The sequence below is a fragment of the Pteropus alecto genome, unplaced genomic scaffold, assembly GCF_000325575.1.
Source record: "Pteropus alecto unplaced genomic scaffold, ASM32557v1 scaffold8, whole genome shotgun sequence".
NCBI classification, from domain to species: domain Eukaryota; kingdom Metazoa; phylum Chordata; class Mammalia; order Chiroptera; family Pteropodidae; genus Pteropus; species Pteropus alecto.
This window is the reverse complement of record NW_006494609.1, coordinates 12978872-12999458: the sequence shown is the minus strand read 5'-3', so window position 1 is coordinate 12999458 and position 20587 is coordinate 12978872. Positions and strand designations below refer to the sequence as shown.

The 20587-nt window shown below is 35.1% G+C and overlaps 1 protein-coding gene across 10 annotated transcripts in view; it reads right to left on the bottom strand.

Annotated features, from left to right (window-relative positions):
• Positions 1-1764: 1764 nt before the first annotated feature.
• The window catches only part of SPATA7 (spermatogenesis associated 7), a 34137-nt gene continuing 15314 nt past the window's right edge, over positions 1765-20587 (bottom strand). For 5 of the 10 annotated variants that reach the window (XM_015599769.2, XM_015599770.2, XM_015599766.2 and 2 more), the window contains 8 exons: positions 18401-18552; positions 10588-11063; positions 9397-9463; positions 7652-7770; positions 6265-6318; positions 4817-4894; positions 2628-2685; positions 1765-2378 (listed from right to left, as the gene is read on the bottom strand). In XM_015599769.2, coding sequence (XP_015455255.1) covers positions 1803-2378; positions 2628-2685; positions 4817-4894; positions 6265-6318; positions 7652-7770; positions 9397-9463; positions 10588-11063; positions 18401-18552 — 1580 coding nt within the window. In that variant the 3' untranslated portion in view covers positions 1765-1802. Of the gene's footprint in view, positions 2379-2627; positions 2686-4816; positions 4895-6264; positions 6319-7651; positions 7771-9396; positions 9464-10587; positions 11064-12897; positions 13035-18400; positions 18553-20587 lie in introns of those variants that run through there. The other 5 variants (XM_006925635.3, XM_015599768.2, XM_025042064.1 and 2 more) reach the window with 3 other exon arrangements.

The window sequence follows — 20587 nt, the reverse complement described above, 5'->3', positions numbered from 1 at the left end:
AAGGCTGGACATGTCAAAGCAGGACAGGCAGTGGGCCTGGGGCTGGGCCCGGGCCCAAGAGTGCAGGAGCCGCAGGCGAGGAGTTACTGAGATGCTCGAAGCAAGACGGCAGCTCCAGCTGAGGAGAAAGATGTGAGCCAGGGCAGTGAGTCTGAGGTAGGTGCGTGGATAATGGGTGCAGGGGTTTGTGAAGGTGAGGCTGGGACTGAAGGAGCCCCCAGGCGGACGGACGGACTGATGAAGTCCAAGAAGTGAATATCGAGGTGAAGCACGATTGACGGCGAGACCCAGGCTGGGACCCAAGAACAGGGTCAGATATTTTAGGAGGTTTAAGAAGGTCGCAGGGCGGGGAAAGGAGCGGTTGCACAGAGCGTTAAGGGGAGGAACTCTAGACGCGAGCACTGAGGGGTCGGCGGGGCTGAGGACCGGCTGCAGCAATGAGACTTTCTTTGGGCATAAAACTCTGGAGGAGTTTGTGGCTCCAGCGCGCCGCCCCGCCCCCGCCCCACTGTACTTTGCGGTTTGTCCCTGAGGCCGAATCCTGCACCTAGCGGTGATGTTGGACGTGTCATTTATGAACCACCAGAGATCTGCTCTGATCCCACCGGTGGTATGTGCTACCTTTTGGGAAACACTGGTGTGGGCAAAGGATGATAAAAATCTCGAGTTAAAGAATGGATATTTGGAGACTATTGGTAAGATTCTAGAACATTTGGGTTGTCATTATTGTTTCATCTTTTTGTGCTCCACAGTGCTTAGTCATGCAACTTTGTATATAACAGGCACTCAAATATTCAACCACATTATTGTACGTAGTTGAAAAGATATAACTAGAGATGAGTCATATATTAATAGTAAGGATCCCATTTGTGAACTACAGTGGTAAAGGGAGGGTGTCTGATTGGGTCTACAGAATATTTGCCTTCATAAGAAGGGACAATTTTTCAGGTAGCTGGCAGACGGCTCTAGCTCACTGATAACTAGAAAGGCCTTGAGGCTTTAAATGCTGCAGGAAAGTGAGAAGAAATTAAAAATAATGTAGACCAAGCTTAATGTTTTAAGATTGCACCAGATCATAAAACCATTTCCCATTGCCTACAAAACCACTTATGACTGAGTAAATTCTGTGCTCCTGAGAAACATCTTAGAAATTGTGGCCAATAGATCCTAAGGTGACCCCAGTGAATCTTACCTTCTGGCATTCACATCCTTCTGTAATGAGTAGGTGGGACCTGTGATTTGCTTCTAACCAAAAGAAAATGTCAAAGATGATAGAAAGTAATTCCTGTGACTGTTAAATAAGACTCTTTCTAGCAGAGTCTCTCTCGTTTTCATGTTAGCCTTGAAGACACAAGCAGCCATATTGTGAGCTGCCTGTGGAGAAGGCCATGTGGTAGGAAACAGTGGGCAGCTTTTAAGAGCTGAGGACAGCTGATGACCAATGGCTAGCAAGAAATTGAAGGTTTCAGATCTATTACTAGAAGGAAAGGAATTCAGCCAACAATCATAAAAGAGTTTGGGAGGTCCCCCCACCCCACCTCAATCAAGCCTTCAGACAAGATCTGGACTGGACCGATGCCTGGACTGCAGCTGTTGGGACCCACAGCAGAGGACCCAGCCAAGCTATGTTCAGGCAACTGACCCACAGAAACCGTGGGATAAATAATACATGTGTTTTTGTTTTAAGCTGCTAAATTTATGGTAATTTATTATTCAGCATAGAAAATCTTAACATATAAAAGAAAAAAAGAGAAAAAAGGAATGTTGAATCACTGGCCATTTGGGATATTTATTAATGAAGGTCAATCATCCAAAGGGCAGTCCTCGATGCTCATTTCCATGATCTTAAGAGTCGGTCCTTCCACGTCATGATTATTGTCACCTTTGACACTGCAGAGTTGAACAGGCTGGCACAGTGCTGTGCTAAGACAACATAATTCATTTGAAGTCTCAACCTTTTCAGAGTCACTATCACCTTCAATGACATTCACAGAGGTTTCCTGGTCTGTTAAGCTGTCCGAAATACTTGGATTTTTTTCATCCCAAACTGAACATCCAAGATTTGTTTCATCATTCACCTGTTGAACTATAACCCCTTCTGAATACTTTGATTTATAGATAGGCAGGAAAAATTCGTTTGGTGAGAATATCTCATTCTCATCCTTTGGTATAGTCAATAACATATCCAAAGCCTTTTGGTACTCTTGACGTTCCTGTTGAATCCTTGCATCTGGTTTACTTTTATATTTATTTTGTTCTGAATTCTCAGCCTTTTCAAAGTCAAGTAAATTCAACGTATCGACTTCATCCAGCTGTACTGAATTTTCCTTGCAGCCTAAATTCACCTTTAGGGTATGAAGCAGGTGGCGCATTTTCCCCTAGGATTAAGAAAAGGACATGCACAATTACATTAATTAAGCTAGGTAAATGCATTACTTCTGTCTGCAGTGCTTCTAATCTCAGCAGGATCAATACTTCTCCCTCCTCCCGCCCCCCGCCCCCGAACACACACAAAGTGCAAGGGAAAAAAAGCACTTGCTTTTTATGTATCTTTTCAGGGTGTGGAAAAACTTTAAAATTCTTTCTATATTAGAATTTTTCTAACTAAGTTCTAAGGAAAGACAAACCTCTTCCAAATGGTGTCTATTTTGTCTTATATGTCGCTCGAACAGTTGTTCTAAAAACCTACAAATGATAAATAAAAATGTTAATGTCTCAAAATCAACTAAATGTAAGATAGCCATGCAATAACAACTACTAAGAGTTGAAAAATATTTTTTAGATTACTCTTTTTCTTTCCAAAGTTAAAAACCATCGCTTCCCTGGTCTGTCAAGTTCTCCAATCTGGAAGCTCGTGTGGCTTCCACTCTGCACTTAAGTTAACACGACGGATGCCAATGTTTCTGGAAGACTGCATGCTATTACATTTCTGTGCATAAAATATTTTAAATGACATCCCAAAGGTCCTTTTCTCTCTCTCACACACATACATTTAAAAGCTCTTTTTTCCTCTCACATTCATGTGCAAACACCACACCCTCTCTCTTTCATATATACACTACTCCATAAACCAAACCCTAAAGACAATTCCTTTATAAAGAGTTATTTTACAATGCTTCCTAAAGCACACTTGACAAATGTTCCACTGATGGTAAATCCATATAAAAACATAAAAGTTATCATTTACTAAGAACCACTAAGTGCTATGCACATAATAATTATACCTCTAATCATGACCAATATTGGGAGAGAAAGGTATTGTAAATGATTTTTAAAGATGAGAAAATCACATCTCTAAGACAATGATTTCCTTTTCCCTAAGGTCACAAACCATTAAGAGAATGCAACCAGATGTGTCTGGCTCCAGAGTTTATTTTTTCAACTACATCATGCTCGTCTTCTATCACGTGAATGTATCAATAGGTTTCTTGAAAAACAACTAATTTCCTTTGTTATCATTTGTTATTATTAATGAAGTTATGAGCCAACCTTATATTCAGTAGTTCTGAATAATTTAATAATTTCGAAAAGCCCAAGAAATCCATACTCTACCTTTTACAATAACTGTTGATGTTTTTGAATATTCACTCCTAGGCAATTTTCTGTGCATATATATTTCTTTCCCAAAACTGGGATTAAACAACACATAATGTTTGGGTACTTATTTTGTTTTTCTCTAATTATATATTTTGAACATCTTTCTATCAATAAATTCACTTGTATAACATTTAAATCTCTGAACAAAACTTACTCTTATAAATATTCTACAATTTATTCAACCAAACCTTTACTAGTCAACATCTAGTTTGATTCAACTTTTGGTGCTATTATACAAAACAGTGCAATAAACAGCCTTATAAAATCTAAGGGAAAAATCTAAGTGTTTTTTAGCATAAATACATATGTTTTATGCAAATGTTTTTATTTTTTTATTTACAGTTAACATTTTGGTTGTGGAAAAAACACAACAAAATTTACCATCGTAACCATTTTTAATTGTACAGTTCGGTAGTGTTAAATATAGTCACATTGTTGTGAAACAGATCAATAGAACTTTTTCATCTTGCAAATCTGAAACTGTATTCCATTATGTAAACATTTTTATCCATCTTTTTCAAATGAAAGAGAGAAATAGAGTTATTGTAATAAAATTTAGGTCTTTTGGTATCTTTTGATACTAATAATGAAAATGTTCGCTTTCAAGTAGAAATAATTCATTAGAATGTCTGTACTTGGCATACGATTATCAGGACAGGGAAAGCATGCAGCATATATAATGAAATGGGGTCTTATGCTACATAACAAAGTGGGGCTCAGTGCCCAGTGAATTTTAAATAAATGTTCGAGCTGATTCAGGACCACACAGCTCCCTTAGGTACATTAACACCTAATCTGGTTTTGCACATTTCCCATTTCATTTACAGTATGCAAACATAGCTTTTAATTTGTCCTCACTTTAATAGTAACAGTTGTAATCAAAATGCTGGCTTTTGATTCTCACCACAGTTTCAAATAGCAAAATGGGATTGTAGATCTTTGCATATAAGAAGCAAAACTTTATTTCACTAGTCTATTATAACCAAGAAATATGACAGTATTAAAATGAATAAAATCTCTATTTTTTCTGTAACTGCCCCAACCTGTGAGCCTGCCTAGAGTATTAATTATTTATTTACAATTTATTTACAATATGGTCCCCCAGGAAAGAAATATAATTTCCATTTCCTAATATATGGAAATAACTTCAAAAAATACCAAATGAAGCGTATTTAATGTACTACTCTTCAACCGCCATGTATTATTTTAAAAATCTAACCTGTTTGAAAATAAACCAAGTTTCAAAATTTCATCTGTTACATCTTCAATGAAACTCAGATACAAAAGTTCTTCTTCACTGTGAAGACAAGGCAATATACAGCATAAAATTTATTCATTACTTACTCTGAAAACAACAGGAAATATACATACCTAATTAGAAATAAATATCCCTATTATAAATGTACTTCTCTCATTAAGAGGAATATTATTAAACAAACATATGCCTATGTTGCATATTCTGAAATTATGCAAAGATAAATATTAAAGATGAAAAATACTCCCTGGCAGAGTAAAATTTTATAGATGTCTGAGATATCCACCCAGTAGTAAAAAATAAGCAGGGATTAAACAAAACAAGAGAGAGACCAACCAGTGGCAAGAGGGCAACTGAATGTGATCCAGGAACATGGGGACGACAAAAGCAAGACGAGGATTTTTTTTTTTTTTGGACGAGGGTTTTAAACATCCTCTGGCTCCTGTCCTCCTCCAGCAGCAGAGGTGTGAGCCTCTTTGCATCGCACGTGCAGGAAGGGAAAGATGAAGTCATCCAAGAAGCAGGAACTTCAACTCTGACATCCTCTCCTACTCCTGAGAGAGTAGTGTTTTAAGGTTGGGAAATTTACTTTACTTAAATTTACTTAAAAAAAATTTTTTTCTTAAAGTGTTGGGAGAGGAGGAAAATATTCTAAAAGGAAAATTTGTGTACAAAAATAAAGTGGTGATTTTTTAATTGCTTGGACATATTTCTTTATTACATTATCTTTTGAGATAACTATATTTTAGTAGCTATTACAAGAAAATTAGGATACTATTAGAAGTTTGACTTTAATTAGCTAAAATTAGTGAACTGATAAAAATGCAAATAGCCTTTATTTATTAAATGTAAATACTCAATTTCTGAATAAGTGAATGTAAGGGGAGGAGTTAATAAGCAAATCAAATAGAAGATTAAAATATTGTATAAAAAGTTACACTTTCAAAATGATTCACAATCTCTAATATTTAAATAGCAAGACTGAGAATAAGAAAACTCTAAAAATAGATCATTTTCCCTGAAAAAAGGGTAGCTTAACTTTAACTACATTAAAACCGAGAAGTATAACATCTGCAGAGAACTGGGGTGGTTAGAAACGTCCAGGAAGGCTCTCCTGAGCTACTAAACATCCGAATTTCTTGAAAACACTATTATTTTTATTTATAAAAACAAACAAGAATTATAGCTTATTATTAACTTAGGGACAATTTCCACTGGACATAAAGATGAAGTGATGGATAATGATTTCAGAAAACTCTGGTCATTTTCCCCAAGTTAGTATGTATTACATGACTGAACCCCAAAGCTGGCTGTAAGAGAGAGTAGTGTTCAAACCTTACTTAATAACAGTTTGTATGGTTCTTAATTCTTGATTTCCACTAAGCAAAATGAAGAGGTGAGAAAGATCTTACTCAGAATAGATTTTTCTCCTTGAAGGAGGCTGCAGGGAATACTGACATACTGCCCTGAAAAGAGAAAATTAAAATATTTGAACAAAACAATGGTTGGTATACAATAAGTGTTCAATATTATATATTTGTAATATGTTTTATATCCATGATCTAATCTAATCTTCAGAACAACCCTGACAGGCATATTGGGTAGGTATTTTTCTCACTAATGAGTTCACCAGGGGGCAGAAAGGCTAAATGACTTGCAAAGGTCACATGTTAGTAAGTAGCAGACAGATTTTTACACTAGTTTCCTGATTACAAATTCACTAGCTTTTTCAAAACTACTATAGCACTTACATAGTATCAACAATGACAATTTGACTAAGATTAATATAAATAATGCTGAAAACAGATATTTCCCTATGGAAAAAATTTTAAAGCAGGTCATTGTGATAAATTTTGTCATTGTTCAGTCATGTCATCCTTAGTTAACTCTAAGCTCTTTATTCAGGTATGCTCAATTATAGTATTTTACTTTTAGATGGAAACTACTAGAAAAGATAAATATTCTTATTTTAGGTGATTCTTTATATTCATTCATTGCAGACCGGCTCAAGAGTAGCTTATAAATCTTAAGTTACGAGTACTGGAGCACAATGAATTTCAAGACAGGTTAGCAAAGAACTCTGCAGCCTTGCTGGTGAGATCTCCCTAGCAAAGGCCTGAGGGAGGAGCTGGGCCCTAAGGGATCTGCGTGCTCGCCTGCTGACCCGCTATCCGACACCTCATTCTTGCCCTCTTTTTGCTCTCAAGTCCTTTCTTCCACATCCTTCATCTCTTATCCAGTCTCTGACACTGGAAATTCAACTTGGCAGCTGAAACTAACAATGGCATTTTTTAGATTCTATACTACGGGCGCTAACCTATCTTTTCTAATTTAGGTGCGGTATTTCATAATCCCTAAACAAGAGGAGTAGTTAAAAAAACAGTGCCTCTACATAGATAGCATGTATAGATCAAGCGTGAGCATACGGTGAATATTCAAAATCACAAATTAGGAATCCTCAACGGTATGGTGTTCAGTATCATTTGTGCCACATAAACTGGTTGGAGTCATTGCCAGAGGATTTGTCTTGGGGAAAATTCTTTTTTACATGGCCAGCAATGGCAAATAATACAGGCCAATGTCCCCCTTCCCTTTGCTAATGAATTAGCAAAGTGAATTCATTTAAACTTTTGAGCTCCTATTTGTCAAACTTCCTTAGCAAAGCTAACACTGCCACTGAATTGTGTAAAACCAGAGCATAATGAAATGGTACTTATGTTGCAAATCCTACGTGTCTGTAACATAGGAAAGCCAGTTAGATGGAGACAGGTGACGTGATTTCTCCTGTGCGCTGTCTACCTCGAGGGGGAACACTGAAGAAGAGCGCCTTCTTGCATCTCGTCCCACTGTGAGCCATACCCTTGTGAAGGTAAAGGGGTTATTTTGTCTTTGGAACCATATGTCGTACAACTTGATGCCTGGGGATGCAATGAGAACAAATCTTTATTTTGCTTCAATTATATAGAGGCAGAAATAAAGCAAAACAGCAAATTTTTTAAAAGAAAGCAAGGCAAGAGAGTAGAGATATCCAGTAAATAACCATGATGAGGGATGTTTTAGAATATGTTTTCTATCCAATCAGGACTTTCAAAAAAATTTTATTTAAAATAAGATAAAAAACTTATTTCTTATATTTTTAATGAGGTATATATGACATTAGGAAATCACTACAAGTAAACATATAAAAAGAAAATGAGGCAAATTTGAAAGTTTTAGGTAAACTTGAGAAAAAATATCCAATTATTCAGAAATTCAAATAGCCCAGCTGTTTCGAATGCCAACATATCAACTATGGCAGTATGAACGATAATATTAACAAAACTACTGGCAGCTTACTTTTATAGAATTCTTACTATTGATTACATACTGTGCCAAAAGCATTTACTTGCATTATAAGATTTAATCTTTACAATGCAAATTTATGTATAGTGCTTTACAAGTTTAAAAGTGTTAAAATGAAGGTCTACTGCTTTAATACTCTACGGGCTTCCTCACGTACATAGCTGGTGGTACTGATTACAGAATATGGGCACAGAACATTTTCTTACAGGATGTTGGATAAACATTTGGAACACGATGTCATAAAAATGACCTTATTCTGCTTTAGTTTAGTTACATACACAGCTCTTTCCAAATCTCAAGCTAGTCACAGCCATTGTTTTTTGAGCCTTGGCTGGGCGAGGCACTTTACCTACATCATCTATTCCTACCAATGATTCTATACGTTCAGTACAGTTTTCCTAGATGTAAAAACTCAGCTCTCAGATGGTAAGTGATTTGTCCTTGGGTCTTAAATGGCAGGTCTCTATGTCAAACAGCTATTAATGTCTGAGATGGAAACCTACAATCCTCTACCCATTTTTCAGAAGGGAAGATGGGAGTTGAGTGTGATTATATTTTATTCTTCTATCCCCAAATCTGTTTGACATTTTAATAGACAAACCTTTTAACAAACAATAAATGTAAATTAGAATACAAGTATATGATTAATACCCCAAAAATAAAAATAAAAAATAATCACTATCTCAAAATCAAAGTTGTGATATTTTAAATGAAATGATTGCTAAGCCTTCAAAATATAAACACTGTAAAAAAGGCCTTTATGATATAGAAAAATGTAGAAGCAAACATAAGAGAATGATACATCCATCTACTATAACATGTATAATTTTTAATAATATAGTGGCAATTCTTTAAAAATATATAGACATAAAAACTTTTCTGTACCCTTCAGTAATCTAAGTCTGCAACTTTGAAAACAATATTTAAAGTATTTTATTCATCCACCCATCTATCTAGCCAGCCAACCCACTATCAAGAAGAGATGCTAGCAACAAATGATGTTCCAAGTTGGCAGGATCCATCTGCCCATTCTCAGAGAACTAACCACTCGTAAATATGCAAACCTTCTGTATAGTGGCTGTATCAGATGCAAGAAGTGTCACTAAGAGATTACTTTTTTTAGTCCAAATAGCTATCCATACTCTAGTTGGTTAAAGCAGCTGTAATTCCAATGTGGAACACAGAGATCTCATTTTTATTACCTGCTTTATGTTCTCTTCTGAATCTGTGAAGTCCTTAGTCTCAACTGTCTCAAGATCAGATTTGAAGCTGTAATATTTAAAAAGAATTACTGTTTAGATTTTAAAATACAAACACCATGATAATGAGCTTTACTGTCTAGAAAAAATAACTCAAACATAGGAGACAGAATCCATCTATTCTTACAAAATGAGTTATTTATAAGTATGTATCAGGAAATAGATATGGTTTGGGTTGTGTATGTTTCTTTTTCTTCTTTTTGAATAGCAGCTAAATTTCAGTTGGGCAGAATAGAACTAGGGAAATGGAAAAGATAATAGAACTATTATCTTCAAAATCTCTCATAAATATAATCAGAAAAGCATATATTTGCTTTCTTCATTTATCCCTCACTTGACAAGTTCTATCATAGATTAAATTCCTTAATTCTTTGATTAAATGTATGCTGTACATTAAATATTACTGTACCTCTTATCTTTACCCAGAGAAAAGAATACTAGTTATAAATTGTTTTCTATCTCCTAAAATAACTAAAACCTAGTAACTGATAAATACCAGGAAAAACCATCACAAATCAGCTAACACTTAATACTTTATTAGATTTACTTTTTTCTTTAATCTCTTGGAAAACTTTCACTGAATATTCATTATATGCCACACACTATTGTATATGAAAACATTATTGAAGCAAATTACACTTAATTTACAGAAAGTATCCCAATTGCCTAAATTATACCTGGGGATTTATTGCTATACAAGACTGGGGTTGAATATTTGCTGGGAAGGAAGCACAGGGGTAGTTAGATAAACAGTTGTTTTTTTACTTCCCTCTTTAACCCATTGTTTTGCCATTTTTATCATAAAGCAGTAGACATATTTACACAAATGCTGTTTAACGACATATTTTAAGGATTCTCTGGAAGCATAACATTTACAAACATACACAAGTTCTAGTACCATGTTTAGAACAACAAACATATATGTAACATTCATGTTTAAAAGGAGCTTGACAAGTTTAATAGCTCCTTAGCTTTTCAACAATTACTCTGACAGTTCTAGTGACACATGCAAAAGGGAAAGTCACACTAATCTCATTCCATTCAAAAGGCACATAAGGTACATGATGTAAAATAAAGAGTATTATTTCATTTCTACAACTTCGTGGTTTACTATTGGCCGTCGACGTGCCATACCTGCTTAATTCAGTCTGGGTTTCTGCTTCTATCCGCTGATCTGTAAAATCTTTTTTCCTTTTGGCAGGTGTATAATACCTATACTGTGACAGGAAAGATTTTGCTTCAGTTTTCAAAGTGCGTGGAGTGAATGGCAAATGTCTGTTAGAAAAGAGTGCAGAATGTTTATCCAAAAGGTCCCCGCTGGGTGCTTTGGAAATAACTAACTGGAACCGGTGGGAATTTGGGAATGTGCCCCTGGGCCGTCTGCCATACGAGGTTCCAGAGCACGGTTTCCTGGGCCCGGAGGTGGCGTAATCCACGCTGGACAGGAAGGAACAGGAGTTCTTCTCGGTACCACTTGTGAGGACTTTATTGGATTTGGGTAGGCTTATTTGTAATCTCTCTGAAGATGGTACTGGGGACTTTGTAAAGGACGGATATCCATTCACTTCTTCCAATAACATGTCCTCTTCATTTTGTGGTTCCCCTGAAGGCTGAGAACATTGGGTATGACAGTCATCAATTACAGTTATGAATTCATAAAATGGAGGATCTCCTGACTGTACATTCAAAAACGGTTGCCTCGGGGGGGGGGGGTCTATAAATCAGCTTACGTGTTCCTGAAGATGTTCGTATTGTATATAAAGTTCTATTCAAGTTTTTGAATTATTAATATATAAAAATACAATTCTAAATATAATAGCAATCATTTTTCTTTCTGAAGCTAAAAAAAATGATTAATAACATCTACCTATATTGTAGTCTTGACCTTGTGTCTACTGATAGATCTCAGTTTTATCTGCAAGTTTCCAAAACAATTGTGAGCCCCAATCCCCTTATCAACCATTGCTGGTGGCAGCATCTTCCCTGGTCATTATGGTGATCTTCAATGCCAGCAGTTCCTCTGTGACTTCAAGGCTTTGAATAAATGAAAAGGAACTTCTCCTCACAATATATGGAGCCTTGATTTAAGTACCTGATATTTTAAATATGACTAAGAAATGTTTATTACATAAAAAGTTCACATATGTTCCTCAAGTTCTCCTCATGAGTGAGAAAAGCTTTGAAAAGAAAGGTGTTTTTGACTGCTCCATTTTTTTTTTTTTTTTTGGTTTAACCTTGGCAGAGCCATTTCTGCAGGATATCTATAAAGTCTAAAAATATATTTTATTCTTTTACAGATTAGCTGCCCCAAAAGCCTTGTCAATGATTCCAAACTTTATGGACACCTGTGTAGCCTTTACAGAACTCTGAGTCACTTTATTAGGTAGAGGGGAAGTTACATTGAAGTGACAGAAATGGAGGTGAAAATGGCTAGGATTAACCAGTTATATCTGTCCTACAAGCTCCAGGGGAGACAAACAGGAGGAGAAAGGGAAGAGCCGAGAGCTTCCTTTGCACAAGGTACTGTTCTTGCCATTGAGAAGAATAAAAGAGGAATGATCAGAACTTCTATCGCTGCTACTAATAAGTATGAATGTTTACTATGTGAAGGTATTGTTCTAACTGATTTACACGTCCAACTCATTTAATCGTCCCATCCACTCTGAGTGGTGGGAAAATTATTACCTCTGTTTTACAGATGAAGAAACTCAGGTGCAGGGTCTTATAGTTTGAATCCAGGCTGAGCCTATCATGTCAGGTTATCTATTTTAAAGACTCATTCGAAAATCACATATTTTTAGTTTTTTACACCACTGGGAATCTTAAACAGATTTTAACTCCTTTCCTGCTACTGAACAATTCAGCTAAGCTAAGTACTGATTTATCTAAGTAAGGAAAGTGCAGTAACTGGACACTGTGACTACTGCCTAAAAGAGGTCAAGGCACCTATTTCCTTTCCAAGTGCTTTCTAACCCTGTCCCAAATACAGGGCAAAATTACTCGAAGCGAGTGAGTATGTTGGCATCAGAGTGTGAGTCACTAGGGTGCTGTGTGGTTAATGGCTTTAATACGTTGGTTTTAAAAAGTACTCCCAAACTAGACTCATACTACAGCTTTTTCACCAGAAGAGTTTGGTACCCTGTGAAGATATTTCTAAGTGCATTCTGAAAAATTCTTTACGGCTATTAAATAACAACCACAGGAATTATTTACACTTAGAGGAGCAGTAAAAACTGAGATCAGAGCAGGCAGAAATGCATATAGCATTAGACTGTAAGAGAATTCTTATCACTGATGGTTATTTAAGAAACAAAACAGAACACCAAAGAAAGTCTTTAAAGGCAGAAATATACTCTCATCTGTCTGCAATGGGCTGGAAAAACTGCTTTTGAACTGACTGAAGGCAGGAAACTTTTCTGTATTTTTATGTCTCATAATCCCTACCTTGTATCTTTTTTTTTCCTCTTGAAAACCAGTAGAACACAGTATGAAATCAACTGTGCCAATTTGCTTTTTTGAGATTATATAATTGTTTTCTTTAGCCATAAATATCAGCAAGGTTGGATGGATATAATTTTCATAGAAAATATGTAACGCACTGGTAAATTCGCCAAAACTTGAATAGTACTGTAAAGTTCTAAAATCAGAAAACGTTCATCAATTATACGTCAATTGAACAAAAATTCTGGTGGTAATCTGACCACTTTCATATACGTCACCCTTACAGTTCGACGCAATTTGTTGTAACCAGTTCAAAGTGATAATCGTTGCATAGTTTACACGTTTTTATGACAATTACACCTATCCAATTTTACAACCACAGAATGACTGAGTACTAACTAAATCGATCTTTTTCGGGTATAATGTCAGAAGAAATGGCATAATAAGATTTTCCAGCTGTCAGGTTTTAAAACAGTTGAGGCTTCAATTCAATTTCAGAACAGGATGGGTACGAATTATTTAAAACTTTGGTTAGCCTTCGTTTTGCAAAAAAATTTCAAAGTATATTTTATAAAAGAAACTGATAGCTCTTGATTTTCATTGCTTTATACTGCTTTTTAAAACAGATTTACTTAGGAATATGGATTGCATCCACATATTCATTTAATCTTAATAGCACATAGTGGGTGCTTCCCCAGTGACGTGAGTGAATAACTGGCGGGGGGTACAAGGTGCAGACTAGAAAGGCACAGGAGGGTCCTGAGGTGATAGCGTGTGGGGCAAAGTGTGAGAAAAAGAAACTAGCATGAGAGTATGGCAATTACAAGATTTCTGATTATATGAACTCATGTACGTAAATAGGTAATATGTCCAGAGGCTAAAGTTAGCATTTTCCTCTTAACTGTAGCCAACTTTTCAGTAAATGCAGATTATAACTTAGGTGTCTGTTAACCAGAAAACACATCCAATTATCAAATATTATGCTCAAAATAATAATTTTAATTTGAATGTGTCTAAATATTTATTATCAATGCTTATAAAAATGTAGGCAAACTGCAAGTTACTGTGAATTCTAAATGAAGTAAAAAATACATTAAGATTAAAATATTAAAAAACTCCTTTATGGAAGTGTTACAGTAGCTAAAGGAAAAATGAATAGAAAATATCTTACATTTACAGATTTAATTATATAGTTTATTTTCAACAAAACCCATTCTTATCTCAAAATACAATTATTACTTTATATTCAAAATACTGGATAATAGCAAAATATTTTAAATTTTCAGTTAAAAAGTACAATCACTAAAAATGGAAATACACTGTGAGTTAAATATTGATACACAGATTCCCAGATGGCAAAATGATATCACAGCATATAGTAAATCTATTCTAAAGGAAGCAGCTCTATTCCCAGTCCTTTTAATCTATATAACAGCCCTGGGGGCTCTCAAGCATACTGCAGCTTCCCTGATGACTCCCAAATCTATTTTCAGCCCAGACCTCTTTCCTGACGCAGATGCACATATCAGCTCTCTACTGAATATGTTAGCTATTCCAAAGGCACCTCAAGTCAAGCACGTCCAAACGAGTAGACTCATACCTTACATTATCCACCCGTCCAAAGAAGACGCTGCACTTTGTTCCATTATCATTACTTCAGTGAATGATATATCACCATCTTCCCAGTTGCCCAGGCCAGAAACCTGGGAACCTCTTTAATTTCGGCTTATTGCTCTTCACATGCCAGGACACCAAGTCCTGGGGATTTTACTTTCTAAACATCTCCTAAATATATTCCTTGTGTTCCTTCTGCTGTCTTGGATCAGGTCTTAACCATTTCTTCCCCAGATTATTGCAACTGACTCATAGTCAGTCTGTCTTTCCTTGCTGCCAGTGTGGTCTTTGTAAAGTGTCAGTGTGATGATTTAACTTCTCCCAAACTGCTCTATGGCTCCCTTACTTCTCAAAGAAAAAAAAATCTGCATTCATTATAATAGCACAAATGCCCTTAGTCGTTCCCCTGCCTACTGATATGTCACAATTTCACGTACAATTGAAAGAGCTGGAATCAAATATATGGCACATAATACCTAGTAAGTAGAGCAGTGAAACTCACTTATATTAATAGGCCATAGTTTTTATCACATCGCGGGTACTGGGGGACAGAAAACGAAGCTCAGAGACTGATCTCGACAGCTTAGGAGACCATGCTCATGAATCTGGATCCTCTCAATGGCTACACCCCAACTAGGTGACTTGCAAAAAACTTGCCTATCTTGAACACTGGCACTGAGTGGAAAGGGAGCACTGGCCTTTGAGAATTTGAAATCGTACGGTGCCCCCACATAAGCTTGTGGCCTAAATTTGCCTTAGTCAGATGGTCCACAAAAGCCTTAAGCTAAGACAAATGACTTATTTTTTTCTAATACATAAAAAGGTGGGAGAAGGAGAAGCTATAGATTAAAAGAAATCTATCAATTAGTTGAAATTATTTAGATCCCAATCCTAATTAACTGAAAAAAATACATAAGACAACAGGAAAATTTGAACAGTGGGTATTTGATGATATTAAAGAATCATTAATTTTTAAGGCACGTTAATGGTATTATGGTCTATCTTTTGGATACATATGGAAATAATTATGGATAAAGTTATATGATATCTGGGATCTGTATCAAAATAATCTGGGGTGGGGGCAGTGAGTGAGGATATAAATGAAATGAGTCTGGTCACTGCTACATCTGGGGGACAAGAACATTTGGGTTCATTAAATGACTATTTTTGTAGATGCTAAAGTTTTCAAAATTAAAAAGTTTAGAAAAGAAACCACTACGTACAAAAATAAATCAGACTTCCAGTGTCAGCCGAGAACTATTACAACAAGAAAAAAGCCGGATGAGCTGCAAGTTAATAGTTTTTCTTGAATTAATGAGAGGACTAAGGTCACAGAGCAAATAACTTGAAAACTAGAGAGATAGGCACCTGCCGGGAAACAGGACCCGAGCATTTGTTCATTTGGGACAGACGCTACCGAGTGCCACATAAACCAGAAAGAAGATGACGCTATAAGATTTGGGCTAACTGCTGAAGAGAGAGTAGACTCGCGTGAGAGTGGGCAGCCTCAGAGACGTGGGGAGTTTGTGTCCTCCTGCTGGCTTCTCCTCCAGGAACTGCACCAGGAGCTCGCAGGCAAGAGCAGGGAGAACCCTAAGAAAGCTTCCCCCTTCCCTCATTCCTTCCATGTGGCTAGGGGAGGAGAAAGCCATTTCTATAGTAGCCGCAGCAGAAACTCCTCCCAGCCCATTTCCCTCTCTTAAAGAAGGAGGAAAACCTTACTCTACGGAGAGAAATCCCTTTCACTTTCGCCATGTAACATCATATGGAAGGGATAGCCCATCACCTTCGCCATATTCTGTTGGTTAGAAGCAAGTTACAGGTCCTGCCTATACTCAAGAGCGGAGACTGTTTAAGGATGTAGGTCATTGTGGGGGTGTCATTTAGAATTCTGCCTATTACTGTGGATCAAACAGCACAAGACAAGAAGGCAGAAGAAAGAACATACTAAATGCTCCACTTAAAAGACAAAGACTATCAGAGGGAATAATGTGACCCACCTAAAACTTTAGGACCTACCTAAAACATTAAGAATAAAAAATGGAAAAAGATATACCAAAGGAATGCTAATCAAAAGAAAGTTGATTTAACTATATCATTATCAGAAACTAATACAAATAACATTAAGGTAAAGAAGTTCAAAGCACAGTGATAAAAGCCTTGATTTACCAAGAAAATATATCTCTTAATCTGTATTATGAAATAATATAAACTCAAAATATATAAAACAAAAATTGGTGGTATTAATTTTTGAAAACAATCTAAATACATGCTCTTGTGGAAGATTTCTCTTAATAAATAATAGATTAATTAGACAAAAAATCAATAAGATTTGAACATCTCTAAGATATTAAGTTTAATCTAATGGACACACTATACTATATATTAAATACTGCATATAACTATAGAATATATTTTATTTTCAAACACATAATGACACAGTACATTAAAAAAATTATCCACCTACTGTACTATAAAACAAGTCTCAACAAATTTCAAGAAATGGGTATTATATAGATATTCCCTGATCATAATATAATTAGGCTAGGCATCTGTAACAAAAAGAAAACTGGGAAAAAATACATTTAGAGATTAAGAAACACTTCTAAATGATTCCAGTGTTAAAGAAGAAATTATAATGGAAACTGTAAAATGTTTTGAATTGAACCATAAGAAAAATGCCTCATATAGAAACTTGTGGGATGCAAGTAAGTAGCAGTTGGAGGAAAATTTAGATTCTTAAAAATACTCATACCTCTGAAAGACGTGTGGCTGAAAATAAGCGAAACAAAAGTAGAAAAAAGTACATCAAAATAAATGCAAAGAAAGCCAAAGAGGAAAATAACGATGAGTAGATATTAACAAAATAGAAGACAAAATACAACACAGAGGATTAATAAAGAAAAAAAAATTGTACCTTTTAAAAAGATTAATAAAACTGACAAATCTCTGGTGAGAGTACTCAAGAATGAAGGCACAAATAACATTAGGAATAAGAGTGGGGAAATAATACACATTCCAGAGAGAGACTAAAAGAATATTATAAACAAGTCTATGCCAGAAATTTGAAAATGTAGGTGACATGGACAACTTCGTAAACACAACTTATAAAAATAGTTATATAAGGATTTCAAAAATGGAATCAGTAGTCAAAAATCTTCTCACAAAGAAAACTCTAGGTCCAGATAATTTTAATATTGAATTCCATCAAATTTAAGGAACAAATAATTTCAACCTTACATAAACTATTCTAAAGCATAGAAAAAGAGGAAATAGTGCCCAGGTAGTTTTATGAGGCTAGCATATCCTGACGTAGAAAAAAGGCAAATGACAGGTCAATATTAATAATAAACATAGATGCTAAAATCCTAAGCAAAATATTAGCAACTGTATCCAGCAATGTATGCAAACAGTAATGAATCATGACAAAGTAGTGTTTATACTAAGGATGCAAGGTTAGTTTAACATTAGAAATTCAATCGTGATTCACTACATTAACAGATTAAAAAACATTATACCATTCATTTGAAAAAATGCAGAAAAAGCATTTGATAAAACGAACATGCATTCATGAGAAAGGGAAAAAAAAAAATCCTCTTAGCAAACTAGCCTGTAAGCCTACTCTGGCCCACAGTCTTTTTTGTTAGTAAAGTTTTGATGGAACACAGCCAGGCCCACTCATTTATGTATTGTCTGTGGCTGTTTTCCAATGGCCCAATGGTTGTGACAGAGGCTGTGTGGCCCGAGAAGGGTAAAATATTTACTACGCAGCTCTTTACAGAAAGTTTACTGACTCTGACCTAGAGCACACATGTCACCAAAAAATCAGGCTGTACTACTAACGAAGTACCTTAGAAACATCTGCTTTTAAAAGGTAAAAATACTATCTTACCTTTTGTAGAGTGTTAAATAATGACTTGGAATTATTTTTAGAACTGGCCTGCACTTCAGTTTTAGTTAATTTCAATTCCCTTTCACATCGTGCTAATTCCTTTTTGAGTTTCTCTCTTCGTTGTTGGTCTGCATCTGATGGGAAAAACAAATCTTTTGAAATATAGAATAAAATAGAAAATTAATTTTTTGGTCTTGGAAAACTTAATAAAGGGTACTTTTTTTTCCTTGCTAAAACTGTTTATACTACTATGTAAATAAAAATCCATATACTTTTCTGTATAAAGAGAAGCTAAGATAATAAACATTGAGTTTACATAAACTTGAAATGCATTGATTATTTAAAGCACACAAACGAGATGCAACAAAATGGCCAAACCTAAGGTGTCAAGAAAGCAGTTCCTCGAGATGTTCATAGAGATACAGAAGGTTAAAAATGCCTGATTGTGTTGTCTGTGACTCTCGCCAACTGCAGAGTTAGAATTAGTCCACAGACTCTCTCCTAAATGAAATGTGATTGTCAATACTATCACATGCTATAAAATTTAAGTTTTATATGACTTTAAAAAAATGACATAAAATTTTACAACATTATCATCAATTGGGATAACTGAATTTTTTCTCTTATCTGCTATTCGTTTGAAAACACAAACAAACAAACAAACAAAAGCACACTTTGGTGTGCCTGATGGCAGGTACTGAGTTGTTAGCAAAGACTTATTGTATAAGGACTGAAAATGGTGAATAAAGGCTAGTCAAATTTCAGAGTTAGAAGGTTCACCATAAGTAGAATAACTTGTATTTTCATATAAAAATAAAATTTTAACATGTTTTTTTTATTAGAATCTATCCCAACTTAATGGACAAGATGATTTTAAGTTTTGAATCCCCCTGATTTGAATCAGAATTTATAAAAATTTCTACATGCTGAAAAAACAAAAGTAATTTATATGTATGTTTAAAGTTTTAACTATAATTCTTAATGAAATTTACAAACATGCTAAAGTAAATGTTTTATCTATCACTTAAAATGTAGACCGAAATATCACTTTTAGCTTATTCTATCCTCAAATACTTACTTAATGAACATATTAACTATTTTATACCAGATGATAATGATTGTGGAATAAATTAAATAGAACTTTCTCAGATCTATTATCTTACTCATAGCTAAAACAAGAGAGTAAAAAAACATGATAGAGTCCTCAGATACTATCATTATTAAATGCTTCCATATTTCCAAATCTATCCTATTGATTTAAGCAAAGCCTCCTTGTACCATATACAAAAATCTACTCCAAATGGATCACTGACCTAAATGTAAGGGCTCAAACTATAAAACTCTCAGATGAAAACATAGGTGTAAACCTTCAAGACTTTAGGTTAGGCAAAGATTTCTTGGATATAACACCAAAAGCACACACACACACACACACACACAAAAGATTAGACTTAATCAAAATGAAAAACTTTTTCAAAAGACACACCCAGAAGAAAATAAAAAGGGAAGCCACAGATGGGGAAAAGTATTTGCAAATCATATATCTAATAAAAGACTTCTATCCAAAATATATAAATAATATACAATTCAATAATAAGATAAATAACCCAAATAAAATAAGAGCAAAAAATCTGAATATTTACCAAACTCGGCCAATAAGCATATGAAAAAAATGCTCTATATCATTAATTATGAGAGAAATGCAAATTGAAACCACAATGAGATACCACTTCACACCCACTAGAATGGTTATAACCAAAATGGGCATCAATAACAAGTGTTGGCAAGGACATGGAGTAATTGAAATCCTAATATATTGGAGGTGGGACTGTAAAATGGTACAGTCACTTTGGAAAACAGTTTGGCAATTTCTTAAAAAGTTAAATATAATAATTTACCATATGACTTAGCAATTCCATCGTCAGGTATCTACCAAATAGCCAAATGAAAACATATATCCACACAAAGACTTGTACATGAATTTTCATAGCAGCACTATTAATAATATCCCAAAAAACAGAAACAAATGCAAATGTTGAGCATCTGATGAACAGACAAAATCTGGTATTATCCATACAAGGGAATACTGCTTAATATAAAGGGAATTAAGTACAGATACAGGCTAGGACATAGATGTCCTCAAAAACATTATGCAAAGTGAAAATTCTAATGTAAAAAAAACACAAA